Genomic DNA, 17,728 nt, shown 5'->3' with positions numbered 1-17,728 from the left:
GAGGGTGTGCTGTGTTAATTACCGGAATCCCTTCAAAGCCTGAGAAAAAGACGGAAATTTGGGGTTTTGAAACCATTTCCCCCTTTCTAAAGTAGACTTCTGCTTAATTCTTAAGAATATTTATAATCACCCAAATAAGCGTTATTATTAAAAATGTGCTCTAAGTATGAAAAAGTTTCTCGAATAAAGTGCTCATGAGCACCAAAATTGCATGCAGTGAGCCTTGTAAGTAGAAGACTGTGTTCTTTATTTGTGATTATTTTTTTGCTGATAGTAGGACATCAATACTGAAAGTAGATGAAATTTTAATTACACACACACACACACACACACACACACACACACACACACACACACACAGCTCTTGCTGTATCTGGCCATTTAAAGTCTTATCATACTATATTATATTTATATCTCTTAATGACTGTAGAGGTGTGTTTCTGTCTCTTTTAAGTTTAATGACATTTGCATTTCATAGACTACAAAGCTTATTATTTACATATTTGGTTCTAAACTTATGATGGTGGCTCATATTTTGCCCTTAGTTGTAATTTACCATTAGGACATTTCTAGGACAGAATTTGTTAGTTTTCCTTAATCCTTCCTTCCATTGCTTACTAGTAATCAGAACTAGTAAAAATTTCATACATTTCTAGATCCACAGCTTTCATCCCATGAAGAAATCACTCCACTCTGGGTGATCTTTTATAATCCAATCAAGAGTCATTTAGTAAGAGTATATTTTAAAAGTAGAATTAATCTTGAGAATGCATCAGTCTACAACAGCTGTGGAACATGTTTTAAAAATACTTTTTATTTTCTCAGCATTATCATGATTGAATGAAAAAAGACATAAAAGGAGGACCTGACTGCTCCAAAGGGGTTGAGGATTTTATTATAAATATATGGGAGAACACAGGCAGAGGCAGAGACATCTGGGTGAGTCAGTCCAGAGTGGACATGACAGACAGACTGAACCAGGCCATGTGAGAAGAGGGAGGAGAGGGGGTGGAGGGAGAGAGAGGGAAAGAGAGGGAGGGAGGAAGACACAGAGTGAGAGAGAGAGAGAGAGAGAGAGAGAGAGAGAGAGAGAGAGAGAGGGGCAACCAGGAGCAGTGGCCAGGAGGGCGAGAGGCCAAAAGGTAAATAAAAATAGTCTTTCCTAACAAAAATGGCTGGGTTATATAAGGAAGAGCAGCTAGGGCAAGTGCCCCTGGCATGGAGAGTTCATGGTAGGAGGTGGAATATACCAGCCAGGGTTTTGTAATAATTCAAATCTTCGTAATTATGTGACTGTCCCACCCTCATTCTCACTCATGGTAACCATGGCTATTGGCCTTGTTGTTATGCTTACACAATCCTCACTATTCTTCTGCTATTTTATTAGTTAAATATTGCTTTTAGAAGACCTTGTTTTTTCATTCCCCACTCATCTTTGACATTTACGGAAATGTTCTCGGTATATAGAACTTAAATATTACTGTTGAGAATTTACCTATGGGGACCTCATTCTTGAGTTCCTGGGATGAGGTTTGGGCTTGAAGGTAATCAGTCATGTTGGTCAGATTTTGGGGTTCCGATCTGAAGGCTTAGACAACAGACAAAGGCACATCAGTGGGAGGAGGACCTCACATGTCCTGAGCCCTGTTACTCCTCCAGAGAGAATAGAAGTTTGTGTTTGTGCTCATTCTGAGACTCATTCTGGTTCTCTATCCTCAGGTCCATCCATGTGCGCCCCACCCCCCACCCCTGGTCTTCATTTTGACTTCACAATTAATTTTTGAAAACTGAATAAATTCTGAATTAAAAAAATGATAGTTGGTTGTTTGGCAGTGCTATTAAGTAAGATAGCTAATAATTATCATAATTTCTGAACCATTTAAGTTAAAAGATAAGCTAGATCTTGTGATACCCAAGGGCAGTTTGCAATTGGAAGGGGTTTCATTATCTTAACATTAGAATGGTTTATCAGGAAATAAGCTTGTTAAAAATGACTAAAGACTCATAATCTTTCTGCCCCCTCCTCCCCTGTGATCCCCGATCTTTAGGTGAAGTAATTGTGCTGCAAATGTATATGTATGTATTAATTGGTCACTTGATACCTGCATTTAATTAGTTGTGATTTTCTGAAATGGTTTCCATCTGTGGAAAGGAGACATTTCTTTGATGAGGGGTGAGGACTACATTTACCTCTGGGTATAAGAATAGTTATTTAGAATATAGTTAGGGATTATGCTGATATAGTAAATGATGGTGGTAGATTCTCCTTCAAGATCCATGATTTGCTAGCTCTGGGAAGTTGGCTAGGTTTCTAGTACCAGATGATTTCAGAGTGTTGAGTGGGGCTTAAATCCAATTAGCTGTTGTTTACCACCAAGATACCTGTATAAATATTGTGCCATGCTGGTCATTGTTTTAGTTCAGAGTCATCATAGCTGAATAGGACTATTGGTTGCTTTCCTCTCTTGGAAGCTTGCATGGTGCCTTTGATAACATGAAAACTAGTCCTCAGGGAGGAAACTTTAAGATCAGAAGCATCTTGGATCCTCCATGTCTTATATCTTGTGCCTTGTGTATATGAACACATAACCCTAACATCATATACATACAAGTAACTTTATGTGGACCAACACATGCATGCCCACACACCTGTGCTTGTCTTTGTATCTCTTCCTGTGTTGAAGAGACCTGGGTTCTACACTTTCTCTACTGGATTTATCAGGTTTTGTAATTTCCCTCTGTGTGCTTAGAAGCACATTATTTGATTGTATACTTTATTTGTTCTTAAAACAATAAAAAAGCATTGTGTTTTGCCAAGGAGAAGGAAGTTGCTTTATGGAAATTACCAGTGTGGGTAATGTTTGATTTAGAAATATTTGTGTTCACATTGTGTAAGGCTAAGACTTTTAAAGGAAGATAGAATTCACTGCCTTTAAAATATGTCTTGTATAATCACGTGTTGCCTATTCTAGTATTTGTACATAAATTCATATTTGCAGTATATGCAAGCTGACTTTGTGTTTTTCTGTTTAGAATCCCAGTCCTGCTGTCTATGGGGTGGCAACATTTACTTTCTGTGCTCTGTTGTTTCCATACATTCACTGTAGAACACATCATTTGATACTGTCCTGATTTCTAAGGCATTCCTTTGTCACTTGACTCTTGGCTAATGTGTTCAACCTTTTCATGTCTGAACTTGGAGTCAGGGAAGCCTGAGGTCTCTTGCAGGGTTTGCTGTATCCTTGCTTCAAGAGACCTTGGACCCCTTGGGGAAATACAAGCTACTAGTTCTTTAGATGGACTCCTGGATCACTTTTGCCTAGTACTGATGAGCAGACATTAGATACTATCATTATAATTAAGAGAGTCTTAAGTTTTTTCTTAGCTTTTGTCAATTTTTGCTCAATGCTAAATGTATTAGAAGACTAGAATTAACCACAGTCAGTCATCAGCCTGTATCTTACTAGACGTGTTTTCTTTAAATCAGTGAGTTTTAAAAGCAGCTTTTGCTCCCCATTTTGAGACTTAATGTCTCTATTAGTAAATTGAGCTTGTGCTTTCTTTTGCTATTAAGAATAGAACATTCCCCCCCAGTTCCAAAGAGGGAACAAATGGAAGGGACCAAACCTATCAATGCTTTGAAGTTGTGGAACACAACGATAAAAATGAAAATAGAAAATAGGCAGAAAATCACTGTTGCAGTCACTTCAGAGAGGATGAGGTCCCGTGCTCGTGGTAACAGCTGTGGGTCACACATTAAGCCTGGGAATTGAGATAACCAAACATCCCTCACCCCATTCTATATTCTTTGCAAATGGGACTCAGAGGCTAAATTAGTGATGTTTTTGAAAACCCCAAAGTGTTTCTTCTTGGGAAGGGCTTTCTTAGGAGAAGGGAGTTTGAATTTTAACTCTTCTTCTTCCTTAAATCTTGTTTGTGGCCCAATTTTTAACAGTTTCTCACCCAGAGTTACCCTTTGAATTTGTGTCTTCATGTTCCCAGTCCCTTTTTGTCACCACTCTCCAGGTCTCCCCATCTTTCCTTAATGAATTGTCACCCCATTCTTGTCACTGGGTTTACTACCATAACTGTGCCACTTCTCAAAGGGTAGACTGAATGAATCACTTGAGGGTTTGCTTGTTAATGATGTATGGACTGCACCTGTTGAATCAAGCCTTCTAAGGGCTGGACCCAAGAATGCTGTGATGTGGTGGTGTGCTGCTCCCATGGCTGTGCTCCAAGGCCACCTAGTAATGTGGAATGCTGCCAGGGAATGTCTGTGGCTGTCTGTGTCTACCTCTCTTGGCTGGGAGGCATGGTTATGGCCTGAGATAGATCATGTCCACCTAGCTGCCAGGTAATAAATCACTGCTGGCCTCCAGGACATGCAGAGTACTGTGGGACCACCGCCCTCCCCAGTATTCACAGTAAACCTCATAAAGAGCACCTGGCCTTTGCCCTAGTCGTTCTGTGACAGTCAGCCTTGAGCAGTCTGTCCCAGTCACTTGTTTTTTTTTTTTTTTTCCTCCCTCCCTCTCTCTCTTTTTAAAAAATTTAAATTAGAAACAGTCTTGTTTTGCATGTCAATCCCAGTTCCCTCTCCCTACCCTCCTCCCCTGCCCCCCACCTAACTTCCTATCCCGTTCCCTTTCTGCTCCCCAGGGAGGGTGAGGCCTTCCATAGGGGATCTTCAAAGTCTGTAATATCATTTGGAGCAGGGCCTAGGCCCTCCTCCATGTGTCTAGGCTGAGAGAGTATCTCTGTATGTGGAATGGGCTCCCAAAGTTCAGTCATACACTGGAGATGAATACTGATCCACTACCAGAGGCCCCCTCGACTGCCCAGTCCTCCTAGCTGACATCCACGTTCAGGGGTCCTGGCTTGGTCCTATGCTGGCTTCCCAGCTATCAGTCTGGGAACCATGAGCTCCCCTTTGTTCAGGTCAGCTGTTTCTGTGGGTTTCTCCAACCTGGTCTTGACCCCATTGCTCACTACTACTCCCTGTCTACAACTGGATTCCAGGAGTTTGGCTCAGTGCATAGCTGTGAATCTCTTGTTTTTGCTTCCATCAGCTACGGGATAAATGCTCCAGGATGGCATATAAGGTAGTCATCAATCTTATTATAGGAGAAGGGATTTTAAGGTAGCCTCTCCACTACGGCTTATATTCTTTGTTGGGGTCATCCTTGTAGATCTCTGGACATTTCCCTAGTGCCAGATTTCTCTTTAAACCTACAGTGGCTCCCTCTATTATGGTATCTCTTTTCTTGTTCTCCTTTATTTTTCCCCTGACTCAATCTTTCTGCTCCCTCATGTCCTCCTCTCCCCTCCTCTTTTCCCCTTCTCTTTCTGCTAACTCCCCCACTCCTCCATCCATGCTCCCAATTAGCTCAGGACTTCTTTTCTCTTTTTTCCTTCTCCAGGGGACCATGTATGTCTCTCTTAGTGTCCTCCTTGCTTCCTAGTTCTCTGACGGTGTGGATTGTAGGCTGGTAATCCTTTGCTCTATGTCTAATATCCATATATGAGTGAGTACATACCATGTTTGTCTTTTGTGACTGGGTTACCTCACTCAGGATGGTTACTTATGGTTCCATCCATTTGCTTATGAATTTCAAGATTCCATTGTTTTTTTTTTTTTTCCACTGAGAAGTACTCCATTGTGTAAATGTACCACATTTTCTTTATCCATTCTTCAGTTGAACGGTAGCTAGGTTGCTTCTAGGTTCTGGCTATTACAAATAATGCCTGCCTGATTGGTCTAATAAAATAAGGCACCTGATTGGTCTAATAGAAATCTGAATAGCCAATAGTTAGGCAGTAGAGGGATAGGTGGGGCTGGGGGCGGAGAGAATAAGTAGGAGTAGGAGAGAATGAGGAATAAAGAGGGAGATGCTTGGGGCCAGCCAACCAGGAACAGAGTAGGACATACAGAATGAAAGAAAGATGAAAAGCCTCCAGGCAAAACACAGATGAAGAGAAACAGGTTAAATTAAGTTATAAGAGCTAGCAAGAAATGAGTCTAAGCTAAGACAAAGCATTGATGACTAATAACAAGTCTATGTGACATGATTTGGGAGCTGGTTGGTGGCCCAAAAGAAGGCCTACTACAAGAATAGGCCCCATCATGGGGGGCATGTATGGAAGTCATGGATTTTCAAGGAGTGGGTGAGGTGTTTAGACCTGTACATTCAGAAACTGGCTTCATTCTCCAGGACACTTGTTGGTGTAGATTAGGGAGGCCATTTACAGATGACTTCAGCCTCTACAGAGAAGTGAAGGCTGGAGCGTGGATCCTAAACAGTAAGAAGTAGCTGGTACTAGAAATGGTGAATAAATAACTTGTCAAGGTTGATTCAGAAACCTTGTCTAGATGGATATAGAGAAGTGCCTTTAACCTTGTAATTCCACTTTGTCATTTGAGGATTAATGAGGCCAGAATGTGTGAGCATGCTTTCATAAAAATTAACTTCAGGGCAGGAATAGGCTGTTGAAGTTACATATTTTGGATTTAAAGTACATTTCTTCATGTGCTTATTGATACAAAAAATGCTCATCAGATGCTTACAAATGGGAAGGAGGGAACTCTTCTGTGTGGAAGGAGATCCAGGTGCCTCTGGGGAGAGACCTTGAGGGCCCAGCTTTTAATCTGTAGAGTGAGGATAAAGACAGGGTTGTTGTGGAGATCAAAATTATGTAGATTGGTACTTTTGGCTTTTAAGACAGGCAATCTTTGTGTAGAATGGGATATAGGAGCCCCCCAACGGGGCTGAGCACTTAAGAAGGAAGACTTGGCTGCTTCCTTTCGGCTCCTGACCACTGTGGACCTGACCTGGGGAAGAGCCTTTGATTCCCTTCCCTAGCTGCTTGACACCTGCCTTGTCTCTGGAGGACCATTAGGACCTAAAGAAAGGCCTTCTCCTGGACTCTTTTTTTTTTTAATTATACATGCTCATTGTTTCTTACATATTTTTGATTTAGGTATTTCACTTGATACATAGATAATGTTTTTGACTTTTTGTTTGAGAATTTCATACATGCATATAGTATGTTTTGATCAAGTCCACCCCCCCTTTCCTTTCTTCTCTGTCTCCCCTCCAACTTTTCCTCCCAACTTCAGGTGCTCTGTTTAAAACCCACTTTCTCCATTTAGCGCTGCCAGTGTGGGTGTACGTTGATGCAGCATAGACTATGGAGGATGGGCAGCTTCCTATTAGCCATAGCCCTGAAGAAAATAATCTCTCTCCCACAGCAGGTGACCTTTGCCAGTAGCTCCACAGTTAGGAGTAGGACTTCATGAACTCCTCCCCCAGCCATACTGGGCTTTTGGCTGGCTGGATCTTGTTACTCTCTTGTGCATGCAGTTACAGCCTTTGAATCCTGTGGGCAACAGCCCTGACATGCCTGCCACATACTACACTGCTGCAGACACCTGCTGCCTCTGGCTGTACCATGTCTCTTCGGCAGTGATCCCTGAAATTTGGAGGAAGGGGTGGGGGTTGCAGACATCCCATTTAGAGCTGCCTAATTCTCTAATTCTCTGCATGTTGACCAGTTGTGGGTCCAGGCATTAATCATTATCTGTTGTAAAAAGGAGCTTCCCTGATGAGGGTTGGGAGATGTAATCATCTATGGCTTTAAAGATAACTTAAGAGGCATTTTATTACTCTGTTCATTTAGCAGAATAATAGTAGTATGTTTCCTTCTAGGGCCTATGACCTGGCTAACCACAGGTTCTTGGCCCAGTTATTTGTCTTGTGGATCAGGCTTTCAATCCAATCAGAAAGTGATTGATTACTCCCATAACGTTTGTGCCACTCTTTCATTAGTGGCATGTCTTGCCAGGGCAGTAATTACTGTGGCTTGCTTACAGGGTTCCCAGCTGGGTGAGACTTGATTCTGGAGCATGCATAGCACCTTCCAGCACTGTGAAAGCTAGCCAGTAGTGAAGCTTCCAGGTTAGGACTAGCTTGATCAATCCATGTCCTGTGTGTGACTCTGTATGTCTTTAGGTCCTTCCATCAGCAATATAACGAAAGGCAGTGCAACAAACTGTGGTATTTGAGGGAGGGTTTATGGAGCACCAGTGAGCCTCAGCTTAAAAAGAAGTAACTCATACCTGGTGCATGCTGCCAAACTCCTTCCCAGCTGTCCTCTGGGCTGTGGTTGGAATGTGGAGTCAGCATCAGGCAGGTGAAATGTCACCTGGGCAGGAGATACTTGGTTGCCAAGAGCTCCAGTAGAATAAAATGTCCAGTTGCTTGCTTCCTACACCTATGGCTGGCCCAGCAAGCTGAGACAAACTCAGGGCAGCAGGATCCTGGGTGCCTTGCTCACTGATGTGGCAGAAAATCCTGAGGCTTGGCCCTTAGCTGCCTCCACTGGGCTGTCTAACTTTCAGGGATAAATGGAGAAAGGATTGCATAAAGATAGGTGTGTGTTTAACACAAGGCTCAATTTAGCGAATTTTCTACAAGGACAGGATTTTTGAGTTTAGTTCATACCCTCCCATCACATTTAGTTATATGCACAGTCATTTCTAACTCCTTTTGCCCCAGCTGTGTACTCAGGCTAACAAGTCCTGGAGTCAGTTCAGGAACTTGGCTCTGAACTCCCATCTGCAAGGGAGTAAGGCTCTATCTCATATAGCTGGAGTCTAGCAGCAAAGAGAGACTTGGTTCTGTTTGTAATGTTTCACCTGCAATTCCCAAGAGGGAGATACAGTGTAGCACAGAATCTGGTACAGATTTGTTAATCATCAGGAGTTAATGCCAGTGTCTGAGCTTTAGTGTGGGCAGAATGGATGCTTCCCACCAACCTGGGAGGGCTTTCAAAACCGTCATGGTAGGCAGCGGGATCCTTTGCGATTGCCTTTCCTTGACCTTCTTTTGTTTTTTAATATTTGCAGTTATTGTAGTTTTTTTATTTTAATAAGAGAAACTCAGTTACTGAGAACACAAAAAGCGTCTACTTGTTTGGGTGGAAAGAAATGAATTATCTATTTGTTAGACACCCCCCACCTTCACCCCCCACCCCTGCACACACACACATGAAACAAGAGTGGGCCTTACTGTGGAAAGGTACTAAGGCAGTTCATAAAATGTTGTTATACTTTGTGTATTTCACTTGTAACCCTAGCCCCACCAGTCAGGCGGTTCTTTGTTCTAAGTTAGGATTACCTACTGATTCTATTCCCCGTGGAGTCTTTTTGTAATGGTTTCTATCTAATAGTTCCTGTACACTATCTGGCAATAGTAGGACGTCACATATTTTACTGAGTGAATGAGTGAGTGAATGAATGAAAACTGTAGCTGCAGCCTGAGCTAGTCATTGGCATTGTGTAGGCTTAACTGTAGTGCTTCTTGTGAAGGGTTGGTGATCTCTCCTGACTGAAAGCCTGGTACAGCCTTTGCATAGCTCAGGCTTTGCAAGTTTATCTTGGGAGCTTTGTATGGTCCACAGCGGTCCTGCCCTGATTGTGCTGGGTCTCATTTGAAGTGCTTATCTATGAGGAAAAAGTATTTATATTAAAATAGTAATGTAACTTTCTTTCTTCTTTCAGCTTCCTTTGCAGCCCTGTTGCATTGGTAAGATTTTTTTCTTCTTCAATGATATGTATTATGTAGATGTTTATAACTTAGCAAAGCTATATCCCATGTATTTAAAAGAATAATTTTGTATCACAAGGATGAATGTATCCATCTATACCACAATACTCTGAAAGATAATTTAATTGATAAATCAGGATCACAATAATAAAAATTTTATGTAAAATATCCATTATTAAAGAGGCTCTATTTGATACTCTAATTTGCTTAACATTAATATTGTGTGCATGTTCAGTATTAGATTGATGTTTTTAATCTCCTGGATGGAGCGATGTATGAATTTTGTGAACTAGGCAGTTTCTGAATGGTACCCGATGGCACATTCAGTGTGATATATATTTTTAAAGTACATCACTAAAAATATTGTTATGGTTTATTTTAATGTTAAAATCTAATTGGAATGTGCTTTCTTATGGAGAGAAATTTTAGTAGAATTGTTAAAACCTGCTAGAAAACAAATAGAAATACAATCGTTTTTCAGTTTTATTGCAAACTGTCTAGTCTGTAGGACTTTCCTCTTTGCTTTTGGAGTAGTCACACAGCTTCACACTGTTGGCTTTGTTGTTTTAATGTTTTCAGGAGCCACATAACTCACCTCTTTGAAAATGATCGACATTTTTCTCATCTCTCAACACTGGAAAGGGAGATGGCTTTCCGCACCGAAATGGTTAGTTTTGTGTGTGCATAGTATTTCATTGTAGTATTTAGAAGCTTTTTAGCATTAAAAGTTTCAACAAGATATCCCCAAGTAAAAGGAGTGGACAGCTCTCCCTACTCATGTGTAGCTTCGAGGACAGACAATACACAGTCATCCATACCTCCTCATCCATTTCGTTTAAAGGAAATTTCCCTTAGCTCTTGTACTAGTAAATTCAGAGTTCCTTAAAGGACTTTTGTTGTTAGCAGTTTCTTAGCATCATCAAATATAGATTGGTGTTTGAATGAGGTCATTGGCACTTAACAGCAGCTGATGTCCTAAACTGTCTGCACTTGTGTTTACCTGCCTTATTGCCGAGTCTTATAACCTATAAATCCCTCTTTCTTTTTTTTTCTGCCATTATCTATTGAGGAACCAGAATACATGTGCACGCGCGCGTGCGTGCGCGCACACACACACACACACACACACACACACAGTCTCAGTCTCTCTCTCTCTCTGGGCAGACCCTCAACCAAGCGAGCTACATCTTTAGCCCTGCTTCTTATTTATTGTCTCATGTTCATTCACTCTTCTTATAAAACTTTTCAAAGTAGCATGCCAGACATAACTTCCCTATTTCCCTCAAAATACAACCACCCCTCCCTCTGTCCTCAGTGTCAGCTCATCTGTTCAGTTGCTATGGGGGGAAATCATCTGTAAAATTATTGTTTAGTAGGAATATGTATTATGTGCAGTCTTTTTAAAAAACACATTTGGATTTTTGAATGTAAATCTGGAGGAAGTAAGATTGTTGCCATTTTGTGTATTCAGTAGACTTTTTATGCATGGCATATACTGAATCACATGCATACATATTTAAATTCTGAAACTATTTTTCCACATAATTATTTTAATTAAGCTGAAATTCTTCTTAAATGTACTTTTTTACAACCTAAGAATTTATAAGTGACCAGAAGCCTGTGAAATTAATTGTAGCTATTACCTGCTTGAGTGCTCAGTTTTTCAAAGCCAGTGTATTTTAAATATTTGTAATCTAAGACTATGAATAACTATGTACTTTTTACTATCACTGGAGCGTATCTTTCTTTTAGGGGCTGTATTATTCTTACTTCAAGACCATTGTGGAAGCACCGTCATTTTTGAATGGAGTGTGGATGATAATGAATGACAAGCTAACTGAATACCCTCTTGTTATTAACACATTAAAAAGGTTCAATCTTTACCCTGAGGTAAGTTGTTACTTTTCTCAGTTATGTGTTTTCATTAAAAAAATGGTTTTTAAAAATTAAATATGATCCTCTTAAGTAGTGACTCACCATACTAAATTTTATTTCACTTTTTAATAGAAATTATGCACCATGGGGAAGGAGTTTACTGGGGGGAATTTTGAATCTTTGGGAGCTATAACTGTGATTGCATTATTAGAGTGTGGGAACAGTCTATATTTGGTGAGCTTTTGGCATGGGTCATAATATCCCTCTCCTTTGCCTTCATTTGACATATTTCTTAAGCATTTTCTGAGCCCTGGCTAAGAAGCCACTTCCTTTGTGACTTGAAATCAGATGTCTTGCAAAGCCAATTCTTTTTTTATTTTTTAATTTAATTTCATTTTTTTTTACCTTCTTAATATGTGGTACAGAACAGCACCCTTCATGGCTGGCCTATGTCTGTCTAGATCTCTGTTCAGCAGTTGTCCTTAGTAGGTCTGCAGTCTTTTTTTCTACTGAGAGGACTTCACTTCTGGATCAATGACTTGATTGATTATTGAGTTATCAGTATGAATATCCTCCACAGTTCAGTGTTTTCTCACAAAGTACTGCTCTTGAATATTTTCTGTGGTAAGGAAGTAGACTTTATAAAAATGGGATTACAAGGTGTGTGCAATTTTTTTTATGTGTGCATTTGTCTTTGGGGGATATTTATAGCCACCCTCTCTACCACATCCCTTCCATTGTGTCATTTTTAATGGCTGTATGCATGATCTACTATTTTAGGTCTCCTTTGGCCCATTTTTTATGGACATTTTAACTTTTCAAACTTCTGAATATTCTAAGCAAAGCTGCAGCAAATGTCCATGAATCTAAATCTTAATTACACACACCTGCTGTGATAATTCAGGGCAACCAAAGGGAACTTGGGGAAGAAAGGGTTTATGTTATGTGGCTTATCTAATGGCCATAATCCATTGAGAAAAAGCCGCAGTAGGAATTCAAGGCAGGAACTGAAGAAGAGACTGTGGAAGAGTGCTACTTACTGGCTTGCTCCCCTCAACCTGCCAAGCAGTGGCATCACCCACTTGGCCTGGGCTCTCCCATATCGGTCATTAATCAGGAAAATGCCACACAGGCCTGTTGATAGTCCAGCTGCTTGGAGGCATTTTCTCAAGTAAGAGTCCTTCTTCCAAGATAAGTCTGGGTTTGTGTCAAATTGACAGAGACCACCAGCAAAACATTTATTCATGTTTTTCTTTAACTACAAACTTGTGGAGATAGCCCTTCAGTTCAGCAGAATATGTATTGTAATGATTTGGGGGACATATTGCCCAAAGGCCTTCCACATAGGTTATACAGATTGAACCCCTGCCATCAGCAGTTTGGCAATGCTGATTTGTATCCTTGCTGATTTTGATAGACAAGAAAATTATAACTACTTGATATATTTTATTCATTTATAATATATGTATGTATTTCAGTGCTATGTAAGTATCCATTTCTATTTTAAAAAAGAATTCTTGTTCGTGCCCCTTGTCTGTGTTTCTATTGGGTTTCTTAAAGACTCGGGTTTTTTTTTTTATAATAAGATGTTATTCTGACATAATAATAAAATATTTTTCTTTTTAGCTATGGGTACATATTTTTTTATGCAACATTTTATGACAATGAATTTTTTACTTATGACTTTTAAAAAATGCATGTAAAATATTTATTTTTAGCTGGGTGGTGGTGGCATATGCCTTTAATCCCAGCACTCGGGAGGCAAAGGCAGGTGGATCTCTGTGAGTTCGAAGCCAGCCTGGTATACAGAGTGAGATCCAGAATAGGCTCCAAAGCTGCAGAGAAACCTTGTCTCGAAAATAATATTCTTTACAGTTATACTTTTATATTTATATTTTTAACTTATTTGGAATCTGTGTTGATGGGTTTGTAGAATAAGAATATTTTTCACACTAGTCTTCTGTGTAACAAGACTGATGAGAGGCCCGTCCTCTCCCCATTGATGTCAAGTTGTTTTTTATATGCAAAATTAGTGTATAGATGTCTATCACCTATGTTTGGATTTGATGCTCAGTGTTGTCTATTTGAGGTCCTGAAAGTGGACTCTGACCTGGAGATTGGCTTGCAGCAAGTGTATCAGGGAGTGCCCTTGGGTTGATGGAACAGGAGGAGGTATAAAAAGGGGTTGAGCTGTGATGACATCTAATCAAAAGCTCCAGTGAACCTCCTGGGCTCTCTGGGTGGGGATTACTTTGCACTTTGCAGTTAGGCTTCCTTTGGCAAAGACCCCTGGACCAGGTGTCACTTCTGTTGATGAGCCTATTATGGGGTGCAGTTTTCCCTTGTGTGACCTTGAGTACATTAATTTCTTCAGCCTAGAGCATTTCCTTAGAGTTGACAGCTGTCAGCCTCCAACCATTTGGGCAGCTTCTGGGGCTGGGAGTGCCTCTGCCTGGAAGGCAAATGAGCTCATGTCCACTGATCCACTATTGCATTGATCCATCTGGGTAGGCCTCTGCCAGTGATATGCTATCTTAGTTATTTTCAGTGATAGACCTTTTAATTCCTTAGCATATTCCCCTTTTATTCTTTACTTTTCCAGAATAATTTTAGGTATTGAGATTTTGGGTAGGATTGTTTTATCTTTATGAATTAATTTGAGATGTGAATTTACATCTTGAAAAATCAGACTCTGTGTGTGTATGTATGTATATCTTTTATACATTTTATATGTATATATTTTATATTTTATAATTTTTAAAAATGTAAATCTTGCAAATTTCCTATTTTTTTCTTCCCTGTGCATCACCACTCAGCCTGTGTAGTGAAGTCTGTGTGGGAGAGGCTGAGCCTCCTGTAACTAGGTAGAGAGGGAGCCAAACAGCTGTAGCATGGAAAGAGAGTTTAACAATTATGAAAATCTCTAAAACATATTCTAGTAATGAAAAGTATTTCTCATGACATCTTTATTTTCTTTAAAAAGGTGATCTTAGCCAGCTGGTACCGGATTTATACCAAACTAATGGATTTGATTGGTATTCAAACCAAGATATGCTGGACAGTTACCCGAGGAGAAGGACTCAGTCCAATTGAAAGCTGCGAGGGTGAGCACCTTTGTCATGTTGTCCAGTTATCTGTTGGAGCATAATAGACTTTAATCTTAGTGGTACAAATAACAACCATTTTATTGTTATTATGCTGTTGGATTCTTCAAGTCACAAATTTGGGCAGGCAGGTTTGCTTCCATGGTAACAGGGTAATCACATGACTGGAATAAGTGGACTGAATCGGAAGCTATTTTAGTCACATTTTGGCCCTTGGGCTGGGGTGGTTCAGGTATCACCTGTGATGTTTACATACTGCTTTTCCATGGACTTTGAGGTTTTTTATAGCAAGGTACTTGCCACAAAGTAGCTGAGCTCTTCCCAAGGTAGCTTCACTCCAGATGGCTCACTGTGGCTGCTGATGCCCTCTTCCCCGAAGCAGTGGTGTTGCCTCTGCCATGCTCTACTGCAGCCCAACCCAAGTCCCTGTACCTCCTTAGAAGGTGTATCAACAGGTTTCAACCCTGTTTTCAGACCAGCATATCTGCAATACTATTCTCATCACTGTTGTGCATTCATGTCCTGTTTTCATATGGGAACCAAGGAAACCATTTATCTGGCAGCCGTTTCACAGTAAGCACAGTTTAATGTAAATTGCTAGACTCATAACATAATTTGTGGCTAGAACATATGTTTTGTTTATTTTTAAAGGATTGGGAGATCCTGCTTGCTTTTATGTTGCTGTAATTTTTATGTTAAATGGACTAATGATGGCATTATTCTTCATCTATGGCACATATTTAAGGTAAGAATATTTTAATATGTGTTATAAAGTATATCATAAGTTTTAGTTAATAATTATTGATAATTTATTGCTCAATTTTGATAGTGTTTCTAAAATGTCTGTGGTTATAATAGGATTTCTTATTTATCTGATTTCACTGTTGGTATGGCAGTCACATTTCAGATAGTTTTAGAGGCTTAAATAGACTGTGGTGGGCATATGTGGTAAATGCTAATATTCATAGTCATGTGATCATATGTAATATGTATCATTTTCATAAAATATTAGAAAACATCACTTACTATCAAGTGATAACAGTGACCTGTGCTTTGGTAGTGTTAAAACAGAAGTGTTCTCTACACAACTGATTACTGTCTGCCTGTTTTCATAGTCAAAGAGTGTTCCCGCAGTTTAAATAATGATAGTGTTTGAAGGTTTTGTGTTTGCGTTTCTCTTCTTAGTTTGGTAATATGTTGCAATATGTGTCTCTGTTTGGCTGAACTATTGTATTTCACGGGTATGTGTGTATGTGCACGTTCATATATATGGGTACTCATTTATGTAGGGGTGCGCATGCCTGTGTGTGGAGGTCAGAAGAAAATGGTGGATGTCATTTCTCAGGCACTGCCAAACTTTTGGGACTAGGTCTCTTACTGGCCTGGAACTCAAGTGGGCTAGGCCAGCTGACTGTCAAGCTCTGGGAATCCAGCTGTCTCCTCCTCCAGAGAGCTAAGATTACATGCTAGGTTTACCCATCTTTTTCCATGGGTTCTGATGGATTGAACTCAGGTCCTCATGTTTCCAAGGCAAGCACTTTATGACCCAGCCATCTCCTAGGCCACCTGAGTTTATCTGACCTTGAAAGTATCTTAGATGTTCCTCTTAGTGCTTGCTGACTGTCTGTAGTGCAGAACTGTGTGCATACAAATAAGATTTTCCACTTGGGCTAATGGGAAAGACTTGGGGTCCCTGACTGTCTTATTATCTTCTTTGCATTTTCACTTATAACTGCTTGAAGACTTTATGCTTTTAGCTCAGTGTTTGAGTATATAGGGGTTACTTGATAAGTGCTTATCAACTGGAGAAGCAACTAGACTAGTTTAAAATGTATTTGCATATAGATTAAAACACAAGCACCATATTTAGGGGACTAGATTTGAGTAAGATAAATGCACACTGCTTTTATTGTTGGAGGACTTTCTCACTGTTTGTAAATAAACATTCACACTGATTTCTTACCATGCTTGTTGTAAATTTTGTATCCATAGGCCAAAGGCACAATATAAGCAAAAAGGATATAAGGCTCTGGTGCAAGTGGCACTTACTCTGAACAACTTCCTTAGTCTTTAGCCCTAACCTTACATGATCAACACTTCTCTCCATATATAGGCAATGCATGTTCACTTGTTCAGTCAACACCTAAGATACATGCTGGGTAGCCTCTTTCTTAAGACTGGGCTCTGACAAAATGGGAACAGGGAGGGTGGGAAATGAGGATGGTGGCATAATGTGTATCAATGTAAAATAGAGGGACGAAGAGGGGAAGGAAGTCTAGAATCTCGAGGTAGAAGAAGTTTGTTCTGACTGAAAGGACATTTTAGTCCAACCCTGAAGAATAAGAGGATTTGATAGGTGGAAATAACAGGAAGATGCATCCCAGGGTTGGTTAGGCAGAAATGGGGCACATAAGATGTAGGTGCAGACAGCAAGGTGACAGTTTTACCTGAGGGTTCATGTCCTCCAGGGCCTAGGGGCAACTAAAGTTACAGCCATGGCTGGGCTGGGTGATGAATGCCTTAGTGTAAGGCTAGTTTCAAACTTACTTCAAAGTGATTGGAGTAAATTTGGAGTTTAACAAGTGGTGGGCCCCGATTCAAACCAGGCTATGATGTTAGAGGATTCCTAACTGCCGTCTTCCCCAGAGGCACACGGTGAACCCTCAGCACAGCATATACTACAGAGCATTGCCTGTAATAAGGGGCTTGGATATCAGTGTTGTAGGTTGGCACTCCAGTTTTTCCATGGAAAAGAATATTTTAGGGACTGGGAAAATAGCTCACTTGGTAAAGTGCTTGCTTTTCAAGCATTGAGACCCGAGTTTTTCACCAGAACCCACATGTATTAGTTATTTTACTGTTGCTGGTACAAAACACCATGACTGAAGGCAAGCTCTGGAAGAAAGAGTCCATCCTGGCATGGCAGCATGCTAGCAAGGGCCAGGTATGGCAGAAGGAGCAGGAAGCTGAGACAGCAAACTGGAAGTGGGGCATGAGGTGAGGGTATATATTCTCAAAGCCTACCTCTACTTCCTCTAGCAAGGCTTTATGATTTCTCAAACATCACCACCATCTGGGGACCAAGTTCTCAAATGCCTGAGCCTAGGAAGGATATTCCTATCCAAACCAGTATACTTTGTT

At 40.4% G+C, this 17,728-nt stretch overlaps 1 protein-coding gene across 2 annotated transcripts in view; it reads left to right on the top strand.

The window, feature by feature from the left end:
• Positions 1-17,728, top strand: part of Dpy19l1 (dpy-19 like C-mannosyltransferase 1) — a 94,232-nt gene that overhangs the window by 12,950 nt on the left and 63,554 nt on the right. For both annotated transcript variants that reach the window (XM_027411696.1, XM_027411695.2), the window contains exons 2-6: positions 9,563-9,587; positions 10,188-10,275; positions 11,361-11,498; positions 14,467-14,587; positions 15,239-15,332. In XM_027411696.1, the coding sequence (XP_027267497.1) occupies positions 9,563-9,587; positions 10,188-10,275; positions 11,361-11,498; positions 14,467-14,587; positions 15,239-15,332 (466 nt within the window). The remainder of the gene's footprint in view (positions 1-9,562; positions 9,588-10,187; positions 10,276-11,360; positions 11,499-14,466; positions 14,588-15,238; positions 15,333-17,728) is intronic.

The sequence above is a fragment of the Cricetulus griseus genome, chromosome 4 (genome assembly GCF_003668045.3).
Source record: "Cricetulus griseus strain 17A/GY chromosome 4, alternate assembly CriGri-PICRH-1.0, whole genome shotgun sequence".
In the NCBI taxonomy this organism is placed as follows: domain Eukaryota; kingdom Metazoa; phylum Chordata; class Mammalia; order Rodentia; family Cricetidae; genus Cricetulus; species Cricetulus griseus.
The sequence above is the reverse complement of the archived record's forward strand: the minus strand, read 5'-3'. Positions and strand labels throughout refer to the sequence as shown.